Source organism: Patagioenas fasciata, chromosome 12, assembly GCF_037038585.1.
Source record: "Patagioenas fasciata isolate bPatFas1 chromosome 12, bPatFas1.hap1, whole genome shotgun sequence".
In the NCBI taxonomy this organism is placed as follows: domain Eukaryota; kingdom Metazoa; phylum Chordata; class Aves; order Columbiformes; family Columbidae; genus Patagioenas; species Patagioenas fasciata.
This window is the reverse complement of record NC_092531.1, coordinates 12,286,068-12,309,809: the sequence shown is the minus strand read 5'-3', so window position 1 is coordinate 12,309,809 and position 23,742 is coordinate 12,286,068. Positions and strand designations below refer to the sequence as shown.

General features: G+C 36.0%; 1 protein-coding gene across 6 annotated transcripts in view; it reads left to right on the top strand.

Moving 5' to 3' along the window:
• Nucleotides 1-23,742, top strand: part of CGNL1 (cingulin like 1) — a 54,475-nt gene that overhangs the window by 15,113 nt on the left and 15,620 nt on the right. For all 6 annotated transcript variants that reach the window (XM_065847177.2, XM_065847175.2, XM_071813874.1 and 3 more), the window contains 9 exons: nt 188-281; nt 1,306-1,407; nt 2,089-2,237; nt 2,748-2,883; nt 4,888-5,100; nt 18,370-18,576; nt 18,873-18,977; nt 22,035-22,187; nt 22,846-23,016. In XM_065847177.2, the coding sequence (XP_065703249.1) occupies nt 188-281; nt 1,306-1,407; nt 2,089-2,237; nt 2,748-2,883; nt 4,888-5,100; nt 18,370-18,576; nt 18,873-18,977; nt 22,035-22,187; nt 22,846-23,016 (1,330 nt within the window). The remainder of the gene's footprint in view (nt 1-187; nt 282-1,305; nt 1,408-2,088; nt 2,238-2,747; nt 2,884-4,887; nt 5,101-18,369; nt 18,577-18,872; nt 18,978-22,034; nt 22,188-22,845; nt 23,017-23,742) is intronic.

Here is a 23,742-nt window from a genome sequence, read left to right as displayed (position 1 = left end):
ATGAATTTTTAACAGCCTCTCTTTAAAGGGTTTAATGAAATCATAGTTAAGATAATTTCAGACTAGTTCATATTAGAGTTTTTAAATGGTGATGATTTTTAGTAGTTCAGACACTGAATTTGTTTTGATGTTAACAAAATAGTACCTTTGATCATATTGTTGCTTACTTGTACTGTCTGTGTTTTAGAAGTGCTGATAATGATGATGCAACAAAACGGAAAGTCAACTTGGTTTTTGAGAAAATTCAGACTTTAAAGTCAAGAGCTGCTGGAAAGACACAGGTAAGTAATTTCTTAAGTTGTTTTGGCTTGTTTCATAGTGATGCAGTATTGGAACAGGACTTTAAACATTTGAATCCCCTCACTAACTTCAATTAGACTATTCTTATAAACGTTCCACTAGTATAGCTTAATTTTAATCATGCACTGAGCTGATTTATGGGAAATCTGTTGGTTGACAATCGGAAACCAATGTAAACGCATCTACCATGAAAGCTTCTGCATTTTAGAAGGAAAGAAATGCAAACTTAACATGAACATCAAAAGGGTGTTGAATCGAAGAAAAAGATGTCATAAATATCTTTAAAAAATAATGGTGGAAAATCTTCTCATTGTAGTGATGTAAATAGATATCTAAGTGGAGAGAGTATTTTAATTTGTAATTTAGAAAAGCAGTAATCTAGGATATTGCTTTAAAGCCGTATTACAATAATAGCATTTGACAGTCTACCTACTGGAAAGTTTTTGTTTCCTGTTATGCGGTGTACTGTTTTCTCAGTTCTAAAGCAAAGGGAAGAAATGCCCAGTTGTTTCACTGATGGCATAAGAAGGATTAAATGCTTGCTTTTGAGGATTATTTTATCCTGGGTTATAATTAGTCAAAATGAAAATATTAAACACATTTTAAGAAAGTACCAAAAAACAGTGTGTAAAAATCTGTTGCGACATATGAGCACGAATCCCTTTTATGTCCATTTTGTATAACTGGTGATATCTCATGCAAATTTGGCCCCAAGCACTCATGATTTAATTCATATGTGACCTAATTTGAATTTTTGTTTAGGTATGTGTTTTCTGTATTATTGACAACATTTCTTGAGCAATTACTAACATTTTAATGAAAATCAAATCCTGATTCCTTGGAAAATTTGAGCTCGGCTTGACATGTACGAAAAGGCCCTGGTGAGCTCAGGCAGTTGATGCTACACTTCATTAGCCTTGCTTGTATCTTTACTTTAGATTTTAAAAAAACATTGTCAAAGAACATCTTGGCTTTGTGTGAATCAGCATCTCTGTTTAATGGTAGGTTTCAGATTCTTCGGCTGAAGTAAAAGCATTGGTGGAACAAAAAGCAGAACTTGAAAGGAAAGTGGAAGAATTAGAGAAGAAACTGGATCTAGAAATGAGGGTATGGCATTTTGTTGTTATAAGGCTTTTGACTTAGTTAGAAAATTATATTTGAAATAAGTGACAAGTAATCGCTCAGCTGAATCTTTTTTTTGCTGTGTATTTTTTTTTAATCCAAATATACCTGTGCTTTTACAGAAGACTTTTGATTTGAAGTGTATTTGCTCATACCATGGTATTTGAGGAGGAGCTTGGAGCAGTGAATAAAAATGTACATAAAATTTCTTAGGTATTTGCAGAGTTAAATGTTAATCCATTGACTGCAGTGAGAGCGACGTGGACTGAGAGACAAACTATATTACTCATGTAGCTGCAGTTTATTAATTATAGCATTATTTTTGTAGTGCCAAATTCAAAGTAATGAAATACAGCCATGCTCTGAGAAGGACAGCTTGGCTTCATTCTGTTTGGATTTTGAGTCTGTGATAAGAATCAATATACTTGAAACTGATTAGATAGTACTGAGACTTCATTTCTCACATTTCTAATAAAAATTGAAAAGCAGTGCTTTGTATGCTTTAATAAACATTCCAAGATTTTAATATTCATAAATGAATAAGCACCTCTACAAATGAAAAATGCTAAAGTCTTGAAATGGCTTCTTTCATATAATAAAAAAAAGCTTTTTATTTATTTATACTTAATCTATTATTTTATTTAACTTTTGGTGTACAAAATTCAGAATCAGCAGAATTCCAAAGAGGAGAGAGATGCTACTCGAGCAAGCCTGAACGATCTTCAGTTGCAACTTGATGAAAGTATATGTGAAAAAGAAGCCTTAAAAAAGCAACTGGAAGAAAGCGAGAAGGAGCTCAGGCAAAACCTAGAGGAGTGAGTTAATCCTAGAAAAGTTATTAATTACAATTTGTACCTCTTCTTAAACCTTTCCAATTAAAAGTACCTGTGTGTTTAGAATATGTTAATGGAATCAGACAGGCTGACGTTTATTATTACAGGAAATGTTCCTACCATTTTAAAAAGGCATGTTTTTAGCATATCTGGAAGGAAAAGAAAGATTATTTCAATTTATAGTCTTCCTCTTAGTGTGAATTGCTTTTAATATTTCATGGTCATAATATGTAACTTCAGGTTTCTAAAATATGGAAACACTTGAGTGCTTTCTCAAAAATGTAGTACCAGGATTAAAATAAAATGCAACTTTCCACTAAAATATCTACTTAAGAGTTCTCATTTTTGCCCCTCTGACATTTCCTTTTTCTGCCTCATATCCCATTCCCTTATGGGGAACATGAGAATAGATACTTGTATCTTTTTAGTACTTGAAAGAACAAATCAGTATTTCTACAAATTAAAAAATCCTGTCTGATTTTTCCTGATGAGGCTTTTTCAAGTGAAGATGGAACAGGAACAACACCAGACGGAGATCAGAGATCTTCAAGACCAGCTCTCTGAGATGCATGATGAACTGGATAACGCAAAACATACTGAAGAAGGAGAGAAAGAGGTTCTGATTGAGGTTAGTTATAAAGTACCAGAAGTAGTATGAAGGAAAACAAACACGAACACCCCAAACCAACAAAACAAACAAAAAACCCACAACAACTACAACAAGCACCAAACCAGAAGAATTGCATAAAAAGTGGGTACTAAGATACAGATAAAAGAAATACAGGCCTTAGCTTTTCCCTTTCTATCAATCCAAAACAATATACCATTTTTAGGTGACCTAGGAAAGTATAACTGCATTACCACTTAAAGGAATACATAATATAAGTACCATTGTTTTATAGAATAGGAGAACAAATAACATAATGGTTAAGAGGCAGCTAAGTTATTCACTGTTACCAGAGAATCGTCTCAGTCAGTTTTAACAATTAGATAAGATTTTGGTTCAGAACAGGGAAGATCAGTTTAGAGAAAGTGTACATATTAGCAAGGCCAGGTGAGATTCAACCAAGAAAATTAAAAGAAACCACCAAAGCAGTCTCTAAATTGTTGACTATTTATTGATGCGACCAGGGAGAGAAGGGATAGAGTGTGAAGAGAAGCAAAAGAGTTGTGGGTTTTCTGTCACCTTGGGATGAAACAGGAATTGGCTGTAGCCATGGTTATAGTAATATACTGATGATGAAACAGAGAACACTGCTTATTAATTTTGTTGATAAAGGTGTGTAAGAGTATCAGTGCATAATGATTCAAGAGGAAGACTAGACTTCAAATACTTTGTAGAACCAAAACAACTTCTTAATAGTAATGCAAAGAACTAGCTTAAGAAATGGAAGCTAAATGTTCAAATCCAGAATAGGGTACAAAAGCATACACAGTAGATCTCAGGAATATTAAAGATGTTTGTGTGCAAGACATGCTGAGGAGAATAACCTTGTCTGTGTAGGTGAGATTTGATAACTCCCTTAAATTACTGTCTTAAATCTCAGGCACTGCAGTTTTAGAGTTTTACATAAGCAGGGGAACATCTGGAATGATGGTGATAGTACTGAAAAACATTACCTATGAAGAACAGCTTTAATCTGAATGGAGAAGTGAGGCAAGAGTCAAAAGCACATCTTGTATAATGTTATAAAGGAGATAGTGACCATTTTTTTCTATGTTGTGTGAGAATGAAGTAAGAAATAAGAGACCTAGGTGCAGAGATTTAAAGTAAGTATTGGTAAACATTTTCCATCAGTATGGATAATTAAATAGTGGAACATGGCTATCTGGGATGGTACTAGAATCCTGTTCATTGTAGCCTTTTAAGGACAGGATAGATGAGGTGTGTAAGAAATGGTTTAGGTGTGCTAATCCTTCTTCTGTGCAGGGGAAGTTTATAATCTTTTGGAAGTGCAGTTGTTCACAGCTTGAGAAATACCAATTAGATAATTCTTGAAGCTGTACATTTTTGATTCTGAGTTTGTGTACATGCATGTGTGTATTTATTCTTCAGATTTACTGACTACCCACTTCCTTCCCAGCAATATGGAGAGGGGAAATGGCTTCTAGGGGGAACACGTTGGGAGGAGGAAGTGTGTAAAGGCATGGACTCATTTGGGAAGCACTTGTTTTGTCTTCAGCACTTTCAGAAGCAACTCTTTATTCTTTCCAGCAGAAAAGACAACAAGAAATTATCATTTGGTTCACTTCTCTTGAAGTGTGGGAAACAAAGGTTTTTCTTTGTTCTTATCTATCTCTTCGCTACAGAAGATAGGACTGAGGGAGCTGTTAAATTGCAACCTTAGTTTGACTCCTGCTTTATTTACATACAGTGTAACATATGCCATCAAAATATTTTCATAGTTTTGCAGGTTCAGATATGTTGACTTATTATATAAAATGTATACTTCCAATAATCTTAGGGTTTAGTAAATTTTTAGCTTACTATGTAAGCTGCAAAAAATACATCAATCATATAAAATGAAGTTGGCCTTGGGGAGCTTACTTAGATGCTTTCCTTCTCTGAAACGCAAACAGAACGTCCATTGGAGCTATTTGTCATGCAGTTGTGTTTAATTTTGTTCTTTAGGAGCTGATGCAAATGAAACAGGATCTGCAAGAAGTATTAATAGCCAAAGATCAACAAGAAGAGATTTTGAGAAAAAGAGAGAGAGAGCTTACAGCTTTAAAAGGAGCACTAAAAGAAGAAGTATCTAGCCATGACATGGAGATGGATAAACTTAAAGAGCAACATGATAAAGAATTGCTCGATCTACAACAGAGACTGGAGAAAGCAACAGAGGTGAAATTAGTGATTACAATTAATCTCTACAGGGAAAAATCATACCTTGCTAAGATGTCCCATACTGGGTGCTTTCAGATACTAATATTTTCTTAGCAAAATAAATAAGTAAAGATTTGGGCTAGGAGATTCTTAGCTGCTGAGAATGAGCTTTGTTTCATGTACTTATATAAATGTTTTGATTGTTTGTCACAGCTGGAGTTGTGACCCTTTCTTCAATTGGTTATTTACTACGTTTGCTTCGTTGCAGATTTTGAGAAGGAATAGATGGGAGTATAGTACACAGCACTATTTACTTGTCTCGGGTTAAATGGAATCACTGAAACCCTGAGGATGTCCCAACGAGTGCCAGTGTGCTTTGCCAGTGATGCTGTTGAAATTACAATTTTGGAGCTTCTAGCAGTTCTTTGCAGTTCTTTGCAGCCCACTGTTCCTGCCTTCAGCTCCTTGTGTCATGTCCCTGGTTACATTGTCCCACCTTGTCTCTTCAGCTAATTAATAGTAGGGTTTTTTGTTTTATTCTGTGTCCTTTTCATTTATTGCGCTTATCTTGTTTACTGAATGGTTAAATGAATGCCAGCACAAGGGAAACAGCGGGGAGTGGATGTCTGGAAGGAGACAGGAGGAAAACAAAACTGAAGGAGTTGCCTTGTCCAGCATCAGCAGGATTTTTTTCTCAGGGGGAGAATAGGAACGGTATTCGGAGGTGCATATTTGTGAATATTTTCCAGAGGTATTCTTTGTGAAGCTATCTTTGCAGAGACAGCAGTTAGGAAAGTGTTGAATTTTTTTTTTTTTTTTTGGTAAGGGAACAGGTTTTAGAAAATTTTGAGGTTTTTTTTTTACAATGACGGTTATTTGTGTCTTTTCCATATCCCCTTCCCTCATTTTGTTTCTGTCATACATTTGAGAAAATTTCTGGCAAGCTGTGCTCTACCAATGTAAGTCAAATTGTAGGCCCAGTTTTATACTTAGAAATGTCCATGCTAATTTATATCTTTTAGCTACATCTCACTGGTATTAGGTGAGTTGCAGTTATCTTACTGGTTGTGGCCAAAACATAATGTAGAACTGAATTAAAATAAAGCTTGAAACTTGAAAGAAGTTTTCAAAACTTTGTATGCTTTATTAGGAAAGTAGGAGCACATATGGAAGGTGCTGGATAGATATTGTATGTCTGAATTCTGATAAAGAATATTCTTTTAAAGGATTGTTCTTAAATGTGCAATTTTCTTCAGGGTTTAGAAAGATTTACGTACAGTGATTTCTTTATGCAGCCTAGGACTTCTACTGGAGATTGTTTGGCTTTGCCTAAATGTGTTGTTTCTCTTTGTTTACGTCATCATGAAGATATTCGACTCATCTGAGCTGCTTGAACTGAATTCATTTTTTCCTTTGAGAGAAAAGTAGAACATTTAAATTATAATTTTTTATTATACAGTAATTGTAGTGACAGCTTAACCTCAGTGAACCATCTTTCAAAGTTACTGCATGGTAATTTACCGTATTTCAATTATGGAACTGTAATTACAACTGACAAGAAATGAAAGAGTAGTCTGTTTGGCATAACAATGACACAGTCTGGGAAATGGCTCTATGACTGGGTTGTTGTGGCTTAGAGATAGTTATAAATAGCATTTATTTACTTGCATGACATAGTCTATCTGGTAGTAAATTTAATAAGATTTTCAAAAGTTAAATGTAATTAATTAATGTTGCTCTAAGCACCAGTCCTGATTTTACTCCAAGCAATTTTTGTTGGTTTTATTGTCAGTAAAACTTATATCATGCTTAATTGGGAGGTGTCGGGGTTTTTTTATCTTATTAGTGTTATTACCCTTAATGATTTTTCGAAGCCCAGCATTATCTCTGTGCTTGCTGGCTGAGATTAGTTGTTAAGTTTGATATATCGTCTATGAGGAAAGTATAATCAGTCTCTGCAGGGAGTTAGATGAGTGATCTGCTGTGGTCTTACATATGGTTCTAATTATTGGTCTTATAATTAATATGGAATAGCCAACAGTGTGTGTGAAAATCATGTCTTGTATAGCTGAAGCTGCTCGACCTCTTAAATTATTTTTTTTATTATTACAAGCTGGAAAGATTTCTATTGGATGGTGGGATACAAGAAATTTACATCACAGTTTAGTGGAAAGGGCCATTCTGTTGCATTTTATGAGGAAAATAGGTGTCTAAGTGCTGCAATAGTAGCTTATCATACAGAAAATATGGATACTGATATTTGATAGATCAGGATATATTGGAGTCTGTATGTAAGAGGTTATTAATTCTTATGTTGCTTCTATGTCATCCAAATTGGTGCACCAAATAAAAATGTTTTGTGATGTGTATTAGACTGAAAAGGAAGTTTATTGAGGGAGAAAGGAAGTGGGTTTTGTGCCAAAGTTAAATCAACAGTTTTTCAGCTGTTGGAAACATCAGATAGGTTGGCAAGTAATATACAGTGCATTTAATCTGTGTGGTTAGAATGCCACATAGATGAGTTTTGAAATCACATTTAAAACATATTCAAGGTTATCTGGTTGGAGAACAGAGTGGGGTTGTCATGTGCGATTCTGTTCTGATGCTCACGAATGTGGTTGTAGGTTGGTTTTGGGTTTTGTTTTTCTTTGAGTTTTTTTAGTTAGACATTGTTCTAGAAAGTCACAGATATTAAAATATTAATGTTCTTTGTTACAGTTTACCTTTTAAACTCATTTTTGTGGTATGACTTTTGTTTGTGGTGATCTTGAGATGGCTGTGATTGTTCTTAACATCATTGATTGTTTATTAAGACTAAGATTGGACTATTTCCGTGTAACAACAGTAAAAGTTTTACTCTTCTATAACATACCGCTGTGGGGTAATAATTGCCTTTAATTTAATAATAATTTTTTTTAAATTATGTATTTCTAATTAAATAATTATTTCTCCTTTACCACAAGTGCTAGAGCAGAAATGAGTGTGAGTCCCCTCCTGGTTTAATGTAGTACAAAAAACTATATTATTTAATCCAACCCTACAACACAACAGGCCAGAATTACGCTACTTAACCATAAGTGCTCTGTCACTGTAGATGAAGTGCCACTGTTTCAGCAAAATTTGGGAACAGCTTTTGGAACGTAATACTGTAGGTAAAAGGTTGTAGCAAATTGCAACTAGTACCGTTCAAATTCCACTGAAATTGTGTCAGCTTGGGAGTGCAGCAGCAAACTGCACAGCACTGTCAAATATGTGTATGTTTTGAGAAGCAGTCTGCACAAATAATGTTCAGAAAAAGCTGTAATCGGCACATTATGAAGACATTTATCTAAGCCTGACCTTGATTGATCTATTCAGAGTTCATCGTATACTTCTGACCTTGCATTCAAACTGATAAAACAGACATTTAGAGTTCAGAAGTTGATTCACTTATCAATGCATTCAAGAATTCAATCAAGCTTGTCATCACATGAGCTCTAACTGATATGTATGTGCTAAGACATATTATTGAAGAGAAGAAGGAATGTTACCAGAGCAAGTGGTAGGAACAGCAGAAGACAGTGGTTAACTTCTGCACGTTATGAACTAAAAGTGTACTTCTTTAAAATAAGAAAATAATATTAAATTTTGAGCACTCAACCTTATTCATCCAGGACTATTTCAGTTAGTCTGGGTTAGAAAGGGGAGCTGTTTGCTTGTGGATTTTTTTTGTTTCTGAAAGTTGGGAAGAGCCTGTGCAGTGAGATAGTTTAATGGCATCAGGAGAACCTCTATCCCTTATCAGCAGAAGACAGTATATGTACGTTCAGGTGGTTTGTCATGTGAAAGTATATGCTTATGTATGTATGTGAAGTGTTTGACTGTAAGTGCATTTGGTGGAGTACAGTATGAACACAGAACTAGTTAATATTTTACTCTAGTCTTTGCAACAACTTCTGACCTTGAAAAAAGTGTTAGTGTAGGTCAATCTGAGTATGTCATGATACATAGCTAAGAAGATAATATGGCATTGATAGAGCTACTGGTTGTGAGGTTAATACTTCCCTGGCTCTGGATTTTATAGCTGTAAATTTTAGGTCATGTCTGAACTTGGGAATTTTGTTTAATACATTCTGTGTAAAAAAGGAGGTGCATTCTCAGTTTCAAAATGTAGGGATTTAAATCTTTCATTACATCTCATCAGTAAAAACCTGAATAGTTTTGGAAATAATATTAAGGATGTGATACCTTTTAGATCAGGGAAAATGGCCTTGCAAGTAAACAAGTCTTCTCTAAACTCTCACAAGTGAATAATTTTTAACCAGTTAGTAGAATGGCTGTAGCTGAAATGGAACAAAAGACAGTCTGACCTGCTTGTGTATTTGAGCACTTGTTTACTGAATAATCTCTTGAAGTACAGCTGAGGATTTAGGTTTGTTGCAGCATACCCACTAAGAGATGAAAACACGCTAACCCTTTTAATAGGTAACTAATGACAGTTAACTTCCACAGGCATAGCCATGTATTAAAGTAGGCTTGGCCTCAGTTTGAGATGCTGGAAAGAATTAATATAATCGGTGTAAGGTCAAAAAGTAGTAAGTAAAGCCGTTCAGGCCTCTTAGTCTCTTTTGCAGAAGCTTGGGATTTTTTGCTTGTTTGGGGTTTCGACAGGGCAGGGTTGGTAGCGTAACACTTCATTTTGCTTTTAAGGAGTTTTCACATTCCTTTTTTAGAGATATGAGATTGTTTTATCCATCCTATCCAACATTACTGTGTTATTCATCCCAGGACTTCCAACTGCTTTAAGAACTAGTGTCGAGTTTAGAAGAATTGCCTAAAGGTAACACAGTGGGGAAAAATACCGAAACTACAAACAGAGCTACAAAGAGAAATAAAGACCTGTTATTTACGTTCCTGAGCTTTAAGAACTAGATGACTATGCCTGAATAATACTGGTTTCAGAAGCTCTCTTTACTGAAGAGCTAATAAGGATTACAATTAAAGGGCTGTCCCTATGCTGAGATCAGTATGTCTATGTCTCTCTACCTTGGGTGTCAGTCTTTGGTTGTAGGTTGGTTTTGGTTTTTTTCTTTCTTTGGAATTCACCTGCATGTTACCTAAGGAAATCAGTGTGTAGTTATTTTATTCAAACCTGATTTGTTTATATACAAAAAGGAGACAAAACAAATAGAATGGGATTTGATATCTCCATCAGTGCTACCTCCTCAGGAACATCTGAGAGAGCTGGGTAGATCTGAATCCCTGAAGCCACATGAAACTTCTTACATGTAGTTCAAGAAGTTAAACAACTAGTCCAGTATTAGCCTAAAAAGGTGGCCCATTAGACTTTAGAGTTGGTTTCAGCAGACAATATTTTCCTTGATACATTAAGCGTTCCACACCAGGAATAGAATGAGGTGAGGAGCCACACCATTCCCTTTTCTTTCCAAAGATTTTGGAATTTTGCCATTTACTTTGATTCCACAAGTATGAATACAGAAAGAATATTTGAAATCCTGTTGTTTATATTAAAAAACCCTTCTATTTGTGCTCTAGCTCATTTTGAATGGAGGTGTATTCTTTAGATTTGTACTTCAAGTATGGCAATTAAAGGACAGATGGTTGAAATCAATTTTACTCAGTTGAACTTGATTCTGAAAGGAAATGTAAAAGCTGTTAGAAAAATTGGCTGAGTTATGCTTAACAAAAATGCAGTCTAGCCAAAATTTAACAATTCTAGTAAGCTGTGCATGAGATATTTGGCTTCCTGTCACTTTAGTCTTCCTGTATTTTGTGAAAGGACTCTAAAGGTCCTGTGCCGTGCAATCACTGCCAAAGGGGAATTTCACCACCTGAAACACTGAAGTCAGCCAAAACCGTTTTTTACTGATTAGTTACACAACCACTCTCATGTCCTTGCCAGTGTTGAGGGTGTGGTAAAAAAAGGTGTGGAGCCACAGAACATTTTCTGCATTCCTATTCAAGAAGATTTTTGCTGTCTTCAGGTTGAAATAGAGTATTTGCATCTCAAGGACACTGTGTGTTCTGTTCAGTTTCTCTGGCTTTACACAATAATGGGTGGTGGGAAGGATTTTGATGCCTTTTGTACTAACTGAGCTTCATCGCCAATTCTTTAAATCTGTTCACTGCTTGCACCAAATTTGAGAGTAGATTAATATATAAATATATTTGCTTTACCAAGATTTCTGCAACAAAGGAGTTGGAACAATATTTATTGCTTTACTTTTATTTGGTGTTGACTGATTTTAATATATTTTAAAGTATTTTTGGACACATGCACAAGTATATACAAGTACTCACACCCAAACTTTATTAAATTCATTCCTTGTTAGGCAAAAATACCTGGAAGAAGCAGGTTGAGAAGTGAGGGAATCGCATTTCACTACTGAAGTTCTCTTGTGAAGATTAACTTCCTTAGGCCCAAAGCTGAAAACTAAATTCTGCATGCATATGAACTCCAGCGGCTGTGGCTATGTGGGCTCAGATAAGCAGACCCATGCTAAGTAAAACTTCATAAATCAGGTATACATACCAAATCAAAGAGTGCACATCTATATGTGCATGCATTCTCTTTTTTCTCATCCATCTGTTGTGACAAAAATAGCTTTGTACTCGAACACCCTGTTAGATTATTTAATTTATAACTGTTTTTCAGACTTTGTTCTGTTCCTGCACCCAGTACACACTATTAAAAACTTCTTCTGAAGAAAGAATTACATCGATTATTTCACAAACTTTAATTTCTTTTCTCAGAATAGCTGCAAGCTCATGAGTAATGTTACTCCCTGTATTAAGTATAGGAAAGTAAGGGGTAGAGAGATTACTGTCAGAAGGATCCATTAGTTGTGCATGTTCAAATTGAGTTGCCTAGGTTAACAATGTTAACCATTATATAGTCCTTGATACATTCAGGGTACAATTTTTGCTGACTTCATTTGCAACTGTGCACTCAAGACTTTGGAAACCAAGCCCTAGTTAATCAAATCAAGCACCAAGGAAATGAAGGAGCATGCAGTTACTCATCACCACGGGACAGTTTTGGTCAAGTGTGCCTCAGGACCTCTTTGGTAGAGGAGTCCAGATCTCTCGGGCTGTATTTGGGTCCCTCAGCTGTGAAACTGTCCTTTCTCTTACTGCCTCACTAATTTCTGCAGCACTCCTTTATTTCTGCAGCAGCAGCCTCTTTCACTGTCAACTCTTGACTTGTTTTCAAGCTTCAACTGCCAATGCTTTCAGCTTCAGAATGGAAACATATGAAAACTATTAAAAAAATTCAGTGCTTATTGACTGCCATAGATTATTTTCCTCCACGTTTGTTCTGTTTTTGTGGTCAGAAACTGATGTTTTGCAGTGGGCCTTTCTTTTAGCATTTGATAACTTGTTTTATTCATGGTGGTCTGAGTCCACTGCTGGGCTAGTAAGTAAAGCTACTGCATGTGCAGTATGGTACAGTTATCATGTCAGAATGCAGAAGCTTATCTTCAAGAAGTCACAGAGGACATTTTATTGTGGGACCTCATCATTATAGCTATGGGGTTTTTTCTTCTAGACAGTCATCTTTTTCCTTTTTTTCAAGTTTTTTTCAGAAATTTGCAACCCATTTCCAGCTTCTTTCACTTAATCTCTGTAGCTTACGTCTGTTGATAAGGCTTGCTCAGTCTTAAATCATGAGTTTAAACATGACAAAATCTGTCTTGTATTCAAAAATAATAAACGAGAAGAAGCTATGAGTGTGCTTAAGAAGTCTGCAATGATGTGGGTATTAAGAGAAGGAGGATATTATTCCTTCACAGATTGAAGAGGTGGAAATCTGAATGTGAAACAGGTTAAATGGAGGGAATAGAAGGCACTGAATGCCTTGGAAGACAGAGTGAAGGCAGAAAGATTGGAAGGAGGGTTAAAGCAAATGCAGACGAACAAAGAGAACAAGGAAAATGCTATAGGGCTTTTACCTTACATAAATATAATTCCATAATACAATATAGTAAAAGGTTGGTTTACCAAAACATGTTGCCACAACTGGAAGTGGAAGTGAAAAGAAATAAGGATGTTTTATAGGTCATGGGTAAGAAACTGCACTCTTGGAATTGAGATATATTAAGATCCAAAGAGCCCACTTCAGTGCTTGATACATGGGTTTTTTCCCCATTTTTTGGGGAGTTTGTGGGGTTTTTTGTTGTTTGGTTGGTTTGGATTTTTGTGTGGCAAATATATCTGGATATACAGTATTTCATTCCAGCTTTTGTCTTGAAGAACCTTGTTTAACCAATTAAGTGCTATGTATGTGTTTAAATATGTAATCTCATTTCAACTCTTGGAAGAGGCTGATCCACAATTCTGTGAACTAAAGATCATATTATATTAACAGCATGTTTGTTTATGTTTCATATTCAACTTAAATCATTACTTTGTGACCTTTACACAGTTCTATTACTATAGGTTAAATATATACAAACTTAGTTTAAATTATTGCTGAAGCTTTATCAATGTCCCCAAATATTAAATGTAGCAATAGAAAGGATTTATGAATGGGTGCCAACAGTAGTAATTAATTGATGTAGTGTCATTAAGCCTTAAGGACCTTATGGTAACTCAAACTGCTTATATACAGCACCATTACAAAGAAGTCGTGTGTGGACTGAAGAATATAGATCCACAGCACAATCTGTACATGTGAGTTTTCCCTATCTGGCTTTTTCCTCCTCGTTTGTACTTTAATGTCCTTTAGTGTTGATTTATCCCCCCGCTTTCATCCTCGTCACTCTAACCCACTCTAACTCCAGTGTCTTTGAAAACAGTTTTCAACTCCTTTTCTGAATGTGTGAGCCAGTCGCTGAATTTTAAATGGAAACTCTGCTTTCTAGCTCATTTAGACAGAACCAAAGAGATTAGCATTATAGAATCACGGAATAGTTTGAGTTGGAAGGCACCTTCAAAGGTCATCTAGTCCAACCCCCCTGCAATGAGCAGGGACATCTTCAACTAGACCAGGTTGCTCAGAGCCCCACACAATTAGCAAATACCATCTGTTGTATGGCTTAAACTGTCTATGTTGTTGCCACTTTCAGTTTTAGCCTAGGAAGTGCAATAACTGGTATTCAAAATTTATCAGTGTGCATAGTAATTTCTCTGTCATGTCAGTGCAATGGTTTTCATATCTTCTACTGGCATGTTTTATTAGCGGAATTTTATGCAGAATATAGTGGGCCATCTCTAGTGACAGAGTGGTAAATTTAACGTATGGTCTCTACATGGGTAATGTTGCCCTCTAGTTGCCTAGGGCTGGTTGAGTTCACCACCTCTGTGGTAGAGTTCCATAGTCAAAGGATGCAACAATCTATTTCTGCTTCAGCAGTGTCCATGTATGATTCGATAGTTGCTAGCCTGAACCTTATATAACTGTTCAATATATGGATGAGGATCTCTCTCCGCTGGGTTCTACCCTAATGGTGTTGCTACAGGGTCTGTCAAAACTACATTTCAGTGCTTGTTTCCTTTGCATATCTTTTCTAAAGATACCCAGGCTCTTTTCTATCATGTTCATCTGTCTTCCCAAGACCTGGAGGGGAGGTAGAAGGTCACATGGGGTGCCATATAAGGCTAACAGTGGAGAATAGGAGAAGGGAAGAGTTGTGGGCTTTTTTGATATCCTAACTTTCTGTGGCAATATTCTACAGGGTATGGCATGTATTGGCAAAAGCTGTTATAATCCAGAAGATTCATTTATGCCAGTATGCATGCTCTGCATGCAATCCTCATTACACTGGGGACAAATGAATATAGGCTTTTTTATATCTAAACTCAGCTTTGTAATCTGACTCTATTTGAGAAGCAATGCTATGCATGCATTTTCTACTCAAAGAACATCAAAATTGAATTTGTGTGGTTTGCCTTTGCTTAAATTTCACTATTAAATTGAAGATACTCGTGTATGTTTTTTTCCTGAATGATAGCCTGAAGGTGATCTTCCATGCTTTATGTGTGTAGTACAATTGTGCAACGTAAACTGATAGGTTTGATTCTCTTCTGTTTCTGTTCAGTCTTATCTGAAACAAGCTGAAAACAAGTTGAAACAGTAGTGTACAGTGAAATGCCCATTATGAAGAAAATTACTCTTACTCTCCCCAGAAGATATGTAAATGCCCACTCCAACTACAATATAGGAAAACTTCCCATATATACTAAGAGTGTTTTCCTACCATTTTTTTAAAGTGTGTGTGTATGTGTATATTTATTGTTGGTATTTTTGAAGACGTACTCCTTGCAGGTGAAAGGAAGGAGTTTCATACTTAATAAGCTAGATAATTTGATTGGCAACAGTTTATTCACATGAAGGTGTAACCCTTGTGATGATGCCAGGGTCATTAGAGACGTGTGGAGGTCTGCTGGATTGAGTGTTAGTCACTCAGGCAGCTGGAACTTTAGGCAGGTTTACTTATATACCCAATTTATTTCCAGAATTTTAAATTAGGTCCATGAAGATAATACTTGCAACTTGCCATTTATATTTCTCTACCTTTTATAGGTGTTCACCTAACATGTTGCTAACTAGTTGAAATACATAGTGAAAAGGAGAGAGAATACCAGTTTAGTCTAACTTTTGTGGCTAGAACAGTATCCTAAGATACATACAGCAAAAGGCAGGCTGGACCAGATCTTTAGATACGACATCACTGTAGACTGAACTTAATTTTGAACCTGTTAGGTTAAATACATACATATGTATTTATGTGTATGTTTAAGTATGTAGATCTGGGGATTTTGTTTGGTTGTTTGCTTTTGTGTGTGTGTGTACATGTACTTCTAAGTAAATAATTCTTCCTGTGTTGGGAAAGTAGAGCAAACCATGGTAGACGAGGTAGCGGAATCTTCAGGTACAGTGTGTCTTGGCTGCAGTCCTCTCTTACTGTGCAGCCCTGCGTAGGCGGTTGGATGAAAAAGAACAGACAAATCAACATTCCTTTTTCCCTGAACTCCCCGGCATGCCTCAGCTGCTTTCACTCAGCTCCAGAAAGGGGAAATGAGACAAAAAGGAGCCACTGGTGAAGTGCTTGCTAATTAGTAAAACTTTGCTGTATGCAAAAAGCAAAAATTAAAGGAATATAGAAATGCTATTGATATTTAAGTGTGTGGGAACATAAAGCATCAACAGAGATTTATTTCAGAGCTTTTAACTAGTCATGTACTTAGAAGAACAAGTTTTTTCAGTATTTTCAAAAACTTGTCGGCCTACTTCGGCTGCCAGTTTTTGTATAATAAGTTCATTGACCCTGTAGACAGTCTGAGTGTTTTCTGAGTTACTGCTTTATCAAACTAATTTGCATGATTTTAAAGCTGTTGCTTGCTAGAAAACAATCTAGTGAGGGCGCACTTAGTAAACAACCTTTTATATAAATTTCCTTATTCCTTTTGGGGGATGGGAAGGAAAAAATTAGGAGCTACAATTAAAAATAGCGTAACTGAAAAGTGATTTTCTTGCTTTTGTGAAATATTTTACAGCCTAGTTTCTTACCAAATTACTCTGTAGGATTTATTTTGTTTTCAGCGAGATAAACACAATTTTGTATGCAAAAATATTATGCTTCAGTAATTAATGTGTAATTACCTATTGTCACCAGATAATGTAGAGGCCAAAGGTACAAATAGATGAAAAAAGGATTAGAGAAATTAATGGATGATACATTCATGGAGGAAAAACAGTGAGAGCTGTTTGTGTGTGATGGGGAAAGGCTCACCCTGTAGTTGTTCTTCCTCTTTTTGTTCATAAACATCATTTGTGGCCACTGGAGAGAACACTGGTCTAGGTTGACTCGTATGTCTGTTCTGGTGTCCTTACTATTGTTTAGGGTCTTAATGTAGCAGGCAGTGGGCATACACATGAGAACCAGATCTCTGCAGAGTGTTGCTTTGTGTCGGACTCTGAATGCCCAAGAGCAGTGACGACAAATGATGTTTTGGATTAGTTTATTATTTTTTTGGAGGGGATTCTCACTGAGAAGTGTCAGTGAAGAGCAAATATTAAATTCTTCCAGGACTTTACTCCATGAAATTAAATGTTTACAAGTATGTACTTTGTCTACCAGTGTAGGTCAGGGGTGTCAAACTCATTTTCGCTGGGGGGCACATTGGCCTCGCGATTGCCTTCAAGGGCCTGAATGAAATTTTAGGACTGGATAAATGTAACTACTCTTACATTTATACATGAATGTAACTACTCTTATATTTCATACAATCATACTGGTGTAGCTAGTGTAACAATATAGACACATACTCTCACTCATGGTTTCCATAATAAATGGTAGTGTGTTTTAGGGAAGGTAAGTGGTGAGACTATGATGATTAGCTCTGAGAAGTTGCATGCTGTAGCCAGCTGCCCTGCCAAAATAATAAAATCCATCATCAGATGTGGTAAATTGTGATGAACAGTTTATTATAATTTGTCTTTGTGCTGTATATTGGTAGGAGTTTCTGAAAAACTACACAGTGTATCTTTTTGAATACAAGTTGAACTCAGTAGCTAAACTCCTTCCATCCTCAGGCAGTAACTGAAAACGAAGCAGAACCTCTGAGTAAGTCTAGCCCCAGGGGTGGGCTGTGTGATCTGCTCTCTTGTGCTGGCACAGCTCTCCATGGGACTGTGGTTGGAAACAAATTGGGGCTTTTTTCCCAGTAACACCTTTCCCCCACACTAGCTTCTTTGTTTCTTGGTGTCAAGATCTCTTTATGTGTGTGTGAATGTATATTACGGCTGATAGTGTTCCCTAAGTTGATTTGCTCTGCAGGCCCACAAATAGTTGCATGGATGTAAATTACGTTAGTGCTTGGAAGAAACAGTGGGATGAGACAGCCTAAACTTTATGTTGCTGTGGAAGACACTCTTCATCAATATGTTCTTCCTTGAAAGTCCATATGGCTTTTGATGTCCATTAAGTTTTTTAGATTACTTGGAATTACCTAACAGTGGGATTTGGTAATGAAAATATTTTAGGGCAATAAAGAGCAAGTTGTCAGTGACAATATGTGACAGCAGGCATGAGACTGTTCAGGTTGTGTGTGTTACTTTACCATGTAGCTATGCCTGGGAAAAAAGAATGCTCCTTGTCCTCCCACAGTAATATGAATAATAAAAATAAATGTTTGTAATGCATATAGGGTTTAGTTTAAATTGTTTGTTGTTATTTTAATGTTTAATCCTAGCTATATTTGCTGTGGTACCATACAAAAGTTCTGTTGGAAAACAGCATCAATTATTATTTTTTTAAGTGTGGCATGATTTATTTTCACTAGAGTGCTGCTGTCCTTGCCAGTGAAAGAAACGCTGCACAAGAGGTGCGAAATAGTATAGAAAATCAAATCAAGGAGCTGACTGAGGAAAATGAACAGTTGAAGAGAACAGTTGATGAGCTAGAGAGTAAAATTGAAGAGCTGCACAAGCAAATTGGTAATATGAAAGAAGAAGAAAATTCAGTGAAGGAAAAAATGAAGAGATATGAGGTAAGTGAAGAAAACCAGCCCCTTTAAGTAGTCTCCTTCCTATTTGCAAAGCATACATAGTAGAGCACAAACTGACAAAGAGGAGGATGGGGAGGCTGAGCAAAGCCAGCAGGTTTTCGAGAAGCAAGATGCAGTTTGCTTATGTGGATGGGAAAGATTTCCCCAGTGTAAAAGCAAGTCATAGCTTGGAACAGGGGACATTGACAGGCCAAAGTGAATGTTGCTTCATAGCAGTTTACTTGTCGCATTAAAGGTCTTGCCACTATTTTTGAATGTATCAAATTGTGTCACTGCAGGAAGAGAAGCAAAAATTAGAACAAGCTTTGAAACATGCTGAGAAGGAGGCAAAAGAATTGGTAGTGTTAAAAAGCTCTTTGGAAAGCCAAATAGAAGATATGCAGGTAAGAACAAGAGCAATTTGGCACATTTAAATTTTAAATTTTCTGTTTGTTTACCTGAGTCACCATTGCTTTCTGCAGAGTAACGGCTCATTCTTTTTAAAGTACACTTTGTTTTAAAGTCCACGGCACAGCATCATCTAATTAAAATAGTTCTCTTGCTGAAGCTTTTTGTTTGTTTTAGCTTGTGGTCTTCCATGGATGTACCAAAATTTCAGAGAGGTGAATTGCAAAATAAACTCCCTAAGTTTTTATAAATCTAGTGCAGTATTTTTGAATGATTATTCAACTCCAATTTTGTGTAGGTATTTATATGTGAAAGAATAAAAATCTGGCACTTGAATATAAATAAAAATAGTGGTAGTAGACAAATATCCAGAAATAAGCTTTTTATTGTTTATGAGCCTGTCTTACTTGCAAGCGTTTCATGGAACTGGTACATTTCATCACAAAACCAGAAAAAACACATGTCACTAGGACTTGCAGCCTCTTAAGCTGTGTATGAAGTCGTCTTTCCACATTGCTCCTTAGTATACTCAGTATCCAGGAAATGTTATGATTTCTCTCAGATTAATCCAGAAATTAATCATGTGGAGAATGCATCTACTTCAGAGCAGTGGAGAGGGATGTTGGCAATATTGTGTATGAGTAAAAATTCAAATGTGTTTGATGTGGACATTAATGTGTATAAATCTTAAAACACTTCTTATTGACATCATATCCTGTATTGGAAAAAGTTGCAAACCTAATCTTTCCTCTTTGTAATTCATCGTTTACATATACTGAATAAGCACCTATTTCTACAGTATCAGATAGTTTGGAATTCTCTTAGTTTTGCTTCTAGAAGCAAAGTTTTTAAGTGACTCTATCAACCAAGTCATACTCAAAAGTGAGGTACACGTACATTGTCACCAACCCCTTGTAAACTGAACAGATGTTTTCCTTTGTTGTCTTCAACACAAATTTTATGTTACTGTTCTGAAAATCTGAAAATGAAACTTGTCCATAAGTGAGTTATTAACCGAGGGAAGTTTGTATTAACCAGCGTGTTCTTATGGTTCAGCTGATTATGGTAAAAGCCAAGTACAAGATGCCACAATATAACTCAAAGGAGAAAAATCTAGATTTCAATCTCAGTTATCTCAGTCTGCTACATAGCAGAAAACTGAGGTGATCCACTGCTTGCATCAAGCCTCTATTATTATTTTCTTAAATATTGTAATTATTCATACCTATGATTACTTTGGAAATTGCCCTAGTTAGTAGATTAAATTTCTTTTCGTATTAGTGATGGATTTTTTGGTTGGTGTTTTGGTGTGTGTGTGGGTGTTTTTTTGTGGTTTTGGGGATTTTTTTGTGGTTTGTTTGTTTGTTTTCATTGATAACTGCAGTAAAGAGCGTGACCAAATTTGCTCTGATGTTTGCTTCCCCTTTCAGCACACTGGAAATGCAGAACAGCATCCTGCTGGCACCATTATTCTGCCACAAGTGTTTCACTGATATGTGTCTGCACAGTTTGTTTCTCAAGGATGTGTAAACAAAGAGTAAAGTTAAATGATCTGTGAAAGTCTGATGGAAGGGTGTGCACCTGGGGTTTTTATAACCTGTTCAAATATGGCAGATTAGCAGGGTCCCAAGATTTTTGCAGCTTTTAGAACCAAAGTGCTAAAGTTGAGCCTTTTCAAGGTTCTTGAAATCCTTTGGTGTCAGCTAAACGAATTCTGGAGTAGAATTAGGTTTTACAAAACAACATCTATTAGCCCCCAGTATGTTTTAGCGTTATGTGTATGCGTCTGAGGCATCCACCATAACTCCTGGTTATCAGAGATGTCTTTTGTTGACAGGTTGTACAGGAGTGTGAGAGAGGCAACAAATATAAGGAAATCTCAAATTTCTAGCACTTGACAATATTCCTTCTTTTCTCTTATAACAGAATTTTTTTTTGGGATTCTGATCTTTATTACCTACAGAAATACTACTGTGTTTTCACATTTGAAGTTTTTTTAAGTATAATGAAGTAAGCATCATAGGTATTAGATATTTCCAAAATTAAAAAGTAAAATTATGTTTTGGAATGCTTTTTATAATTTATGGTGATGTAAATTATTTGCATATTTCTGTTGGAATTATTTAAACTGTCCATAATATGTTTTTAATTAATTTCAAGGTACCTCTTAGACATCATAAAACAAGGCCTTTTTCTAGTCTTGTAGTATCTATTTAGAGTAAGGCCATTAAGGTACTTTATTATGGAGGGAGAAGGAAGAGGTGAGAGTCCCAACATGCAGATGGAAGACAGGCCGTTTTTCTTGTATTGGAACAAACTAGTGAAAGTCAATTACTCTGCTGATGGACAGTATTTGGAAGTTGGAGAGTGGTAAGTTCTTAAGCATCCTGAATGTGGTAGCAGAAGCATTTGGAGCTCCTCACAAAGGAGCATACAGCGTGGCTCTGCAGTTCATTCAAAACTTAATCCAGATAATAAAGCTCTGTCTTGAACATTAATGGCAAAAGTTCTTTCAGGAAGGGGATTTCTGTGCTAGGAACTGCAAAGTTCTGTTTGCACAGCATCTGTCACAATGAGCCATCATCTTGATCAGGGATTCTGGGTGCTGTAGAAGCACAGCAATGGAAAAAAAAAAATCCCACTAGTTATTTCTCACTCATCATAGAAACAGACTTGTATTTTATGGATATCGAACCTTGTGCTGGAGGTAGGATTTGCTGACGTGTGCAGCTGCAGAGGAATGTATGTACGCTCTGCACGTAACCAAATCGTGAAAAGGGTCTACATTTTGTCCTATGAATGTTGCAACAGTGTTTTAGGAATTTATAGGAAGAATAAAGCACTCACTGCATCACTAACATAGTGTTTGTCCTGTACTGGCTAACAAACTGTAACTTTTTTTTGTTTTCCTCTTGTTTTAAATTTAAGTTTGTCTTAATGTTACAACAGCTGGTGGTGTTACTAGTGCACAGAGAGCGTTATAGAACATTCCTTTAAGGCATTAGAAAAGAGAGTCTACTTTTCATTGCCTATATGTTTTTAATCTACTGCAGGAGAACATCCGTTGCCTTTCGCAGGAGCAGCAACAGTTAAATCAGCAACTAAAAGATGAAACTCAGCAGAACGAACAGTTGAAGCAGATAAAGAAAGAAATGGAGAATGAACAGTGGCAACTGAACAAGACTGTTGAAAAGTTACAGAAGGAGGTATGAGTTCACTCCAAAGAGGCTGCAGGAATCTGAATATCTTAACAAAGAGAAGCAAATGAGCTGCCAAATTGTAAAGATTTTTTTAATATGTGTAAAAGAAAGTGAAATGCAAACTTTACTATTAGTCTCTTTAATCTAGAGACTATCAATAAAAGCTTTCAGAACTGGAACAGTGATTGGATCACTGCTATCTCAAAGTATTCTTGTAAAACAGCTCTGTTTTGTTTAAACAAGATCCAAGATTTTAGTTCAGTTCTAATATACAGTACAGCAATATTTCAGAGTTTTACAGACAATTCTCCAAATGCTTACTGCATTAGATTTATTTTGCCGTCTGTAGGTAAACCATACAATTTAATATTGATATACTGAAGTGTGACTCTGCAGTTCATTGCATCAGTCGGCTGGAAGAACTGCTGACAGACGCAAAGAGAAGAGCCCTGTCACATACTATTAGTAAATAACCTTACTGTTTTGTGTTCTCACACTTATGCATAGAAATTCATTTGTTTGGGAACATGTTTGATGAATTTTCCATTTGAAAATACTGAGTTGAATATCAAAGCTGGAGGAAAAAACCTTTTGATGTGTTAAGCATGATAGAACTTTCTGTAGCACTATTTTAGGAAAAAAATTATATGTACTTTTTTCCCAGATGTCTGAAATGGTAGAAGTCTCAAGAACATCGACTCTGGAGCTTCAGAACCAACTTGATGAATACAAGGAGAAAAATCGCAGGGAACTTGCAGATGTGCAGAGACAATTGAAAGAAAAAAATCTTGAGGTAGAAAAATCACGCCTGACGACCATGCGAATGCAAGATGAGGTAATGACTGCTAAGTTCAGTAACAAATTCTAATGGAGTTTCCTGTTTATGACAGATAAATGCAGTGTTTGACAATTAGATGTATCTGAAGTGATACGGCAAGGATTCCATTGATGATCTGCTGCTCTTTTAATGCCTGCTACTGAAGGAACTGAGAATGTGGAAATATTTTTGAATTAGGAAAAACAAAGAACCAGTGGTTATATAGGACCAAAAAAACCCACCAAATTCCACCTCCAAAGAATCTGACATACATTCTTCTCTTCCTTCGTATGAGCCAGGTTGCAGATTTAAATGACAAAGGTGTCTGCAACCAAATGTCTGCCTCTTAGAATGTAAATTTTGCCGTAAAGGCAATCCAGTCTTTTAAAGATCTGCATATATTTGTTCTGCAATTGGAAAAGCTATGAGAATACACTGTTTTCTGTTATGTAGAATATTTTAATAGTTTGAATTTCCGCTTCAGAACTTCTCTTATGTTGCCCTCTCCCCTTAACAAGCTTGTTTTAAATTCAATTTAAAAGAACAGCAATAGAGAAAAGTATAGCTCCTATATATTATCCTGTCTTCCTTCTGTATTCATTCCATTCAGGGATGCAGAGCCTTTGTAAAGGGATGAAGACTCATAATGAAATGTGAAAGATAAAACCGTGATATTGAGAAAATGGCTTTTAAGTTGGTTAAATTAGAATAGAGAGCCTAAATAAAACGTGTGTGTGTATGTAA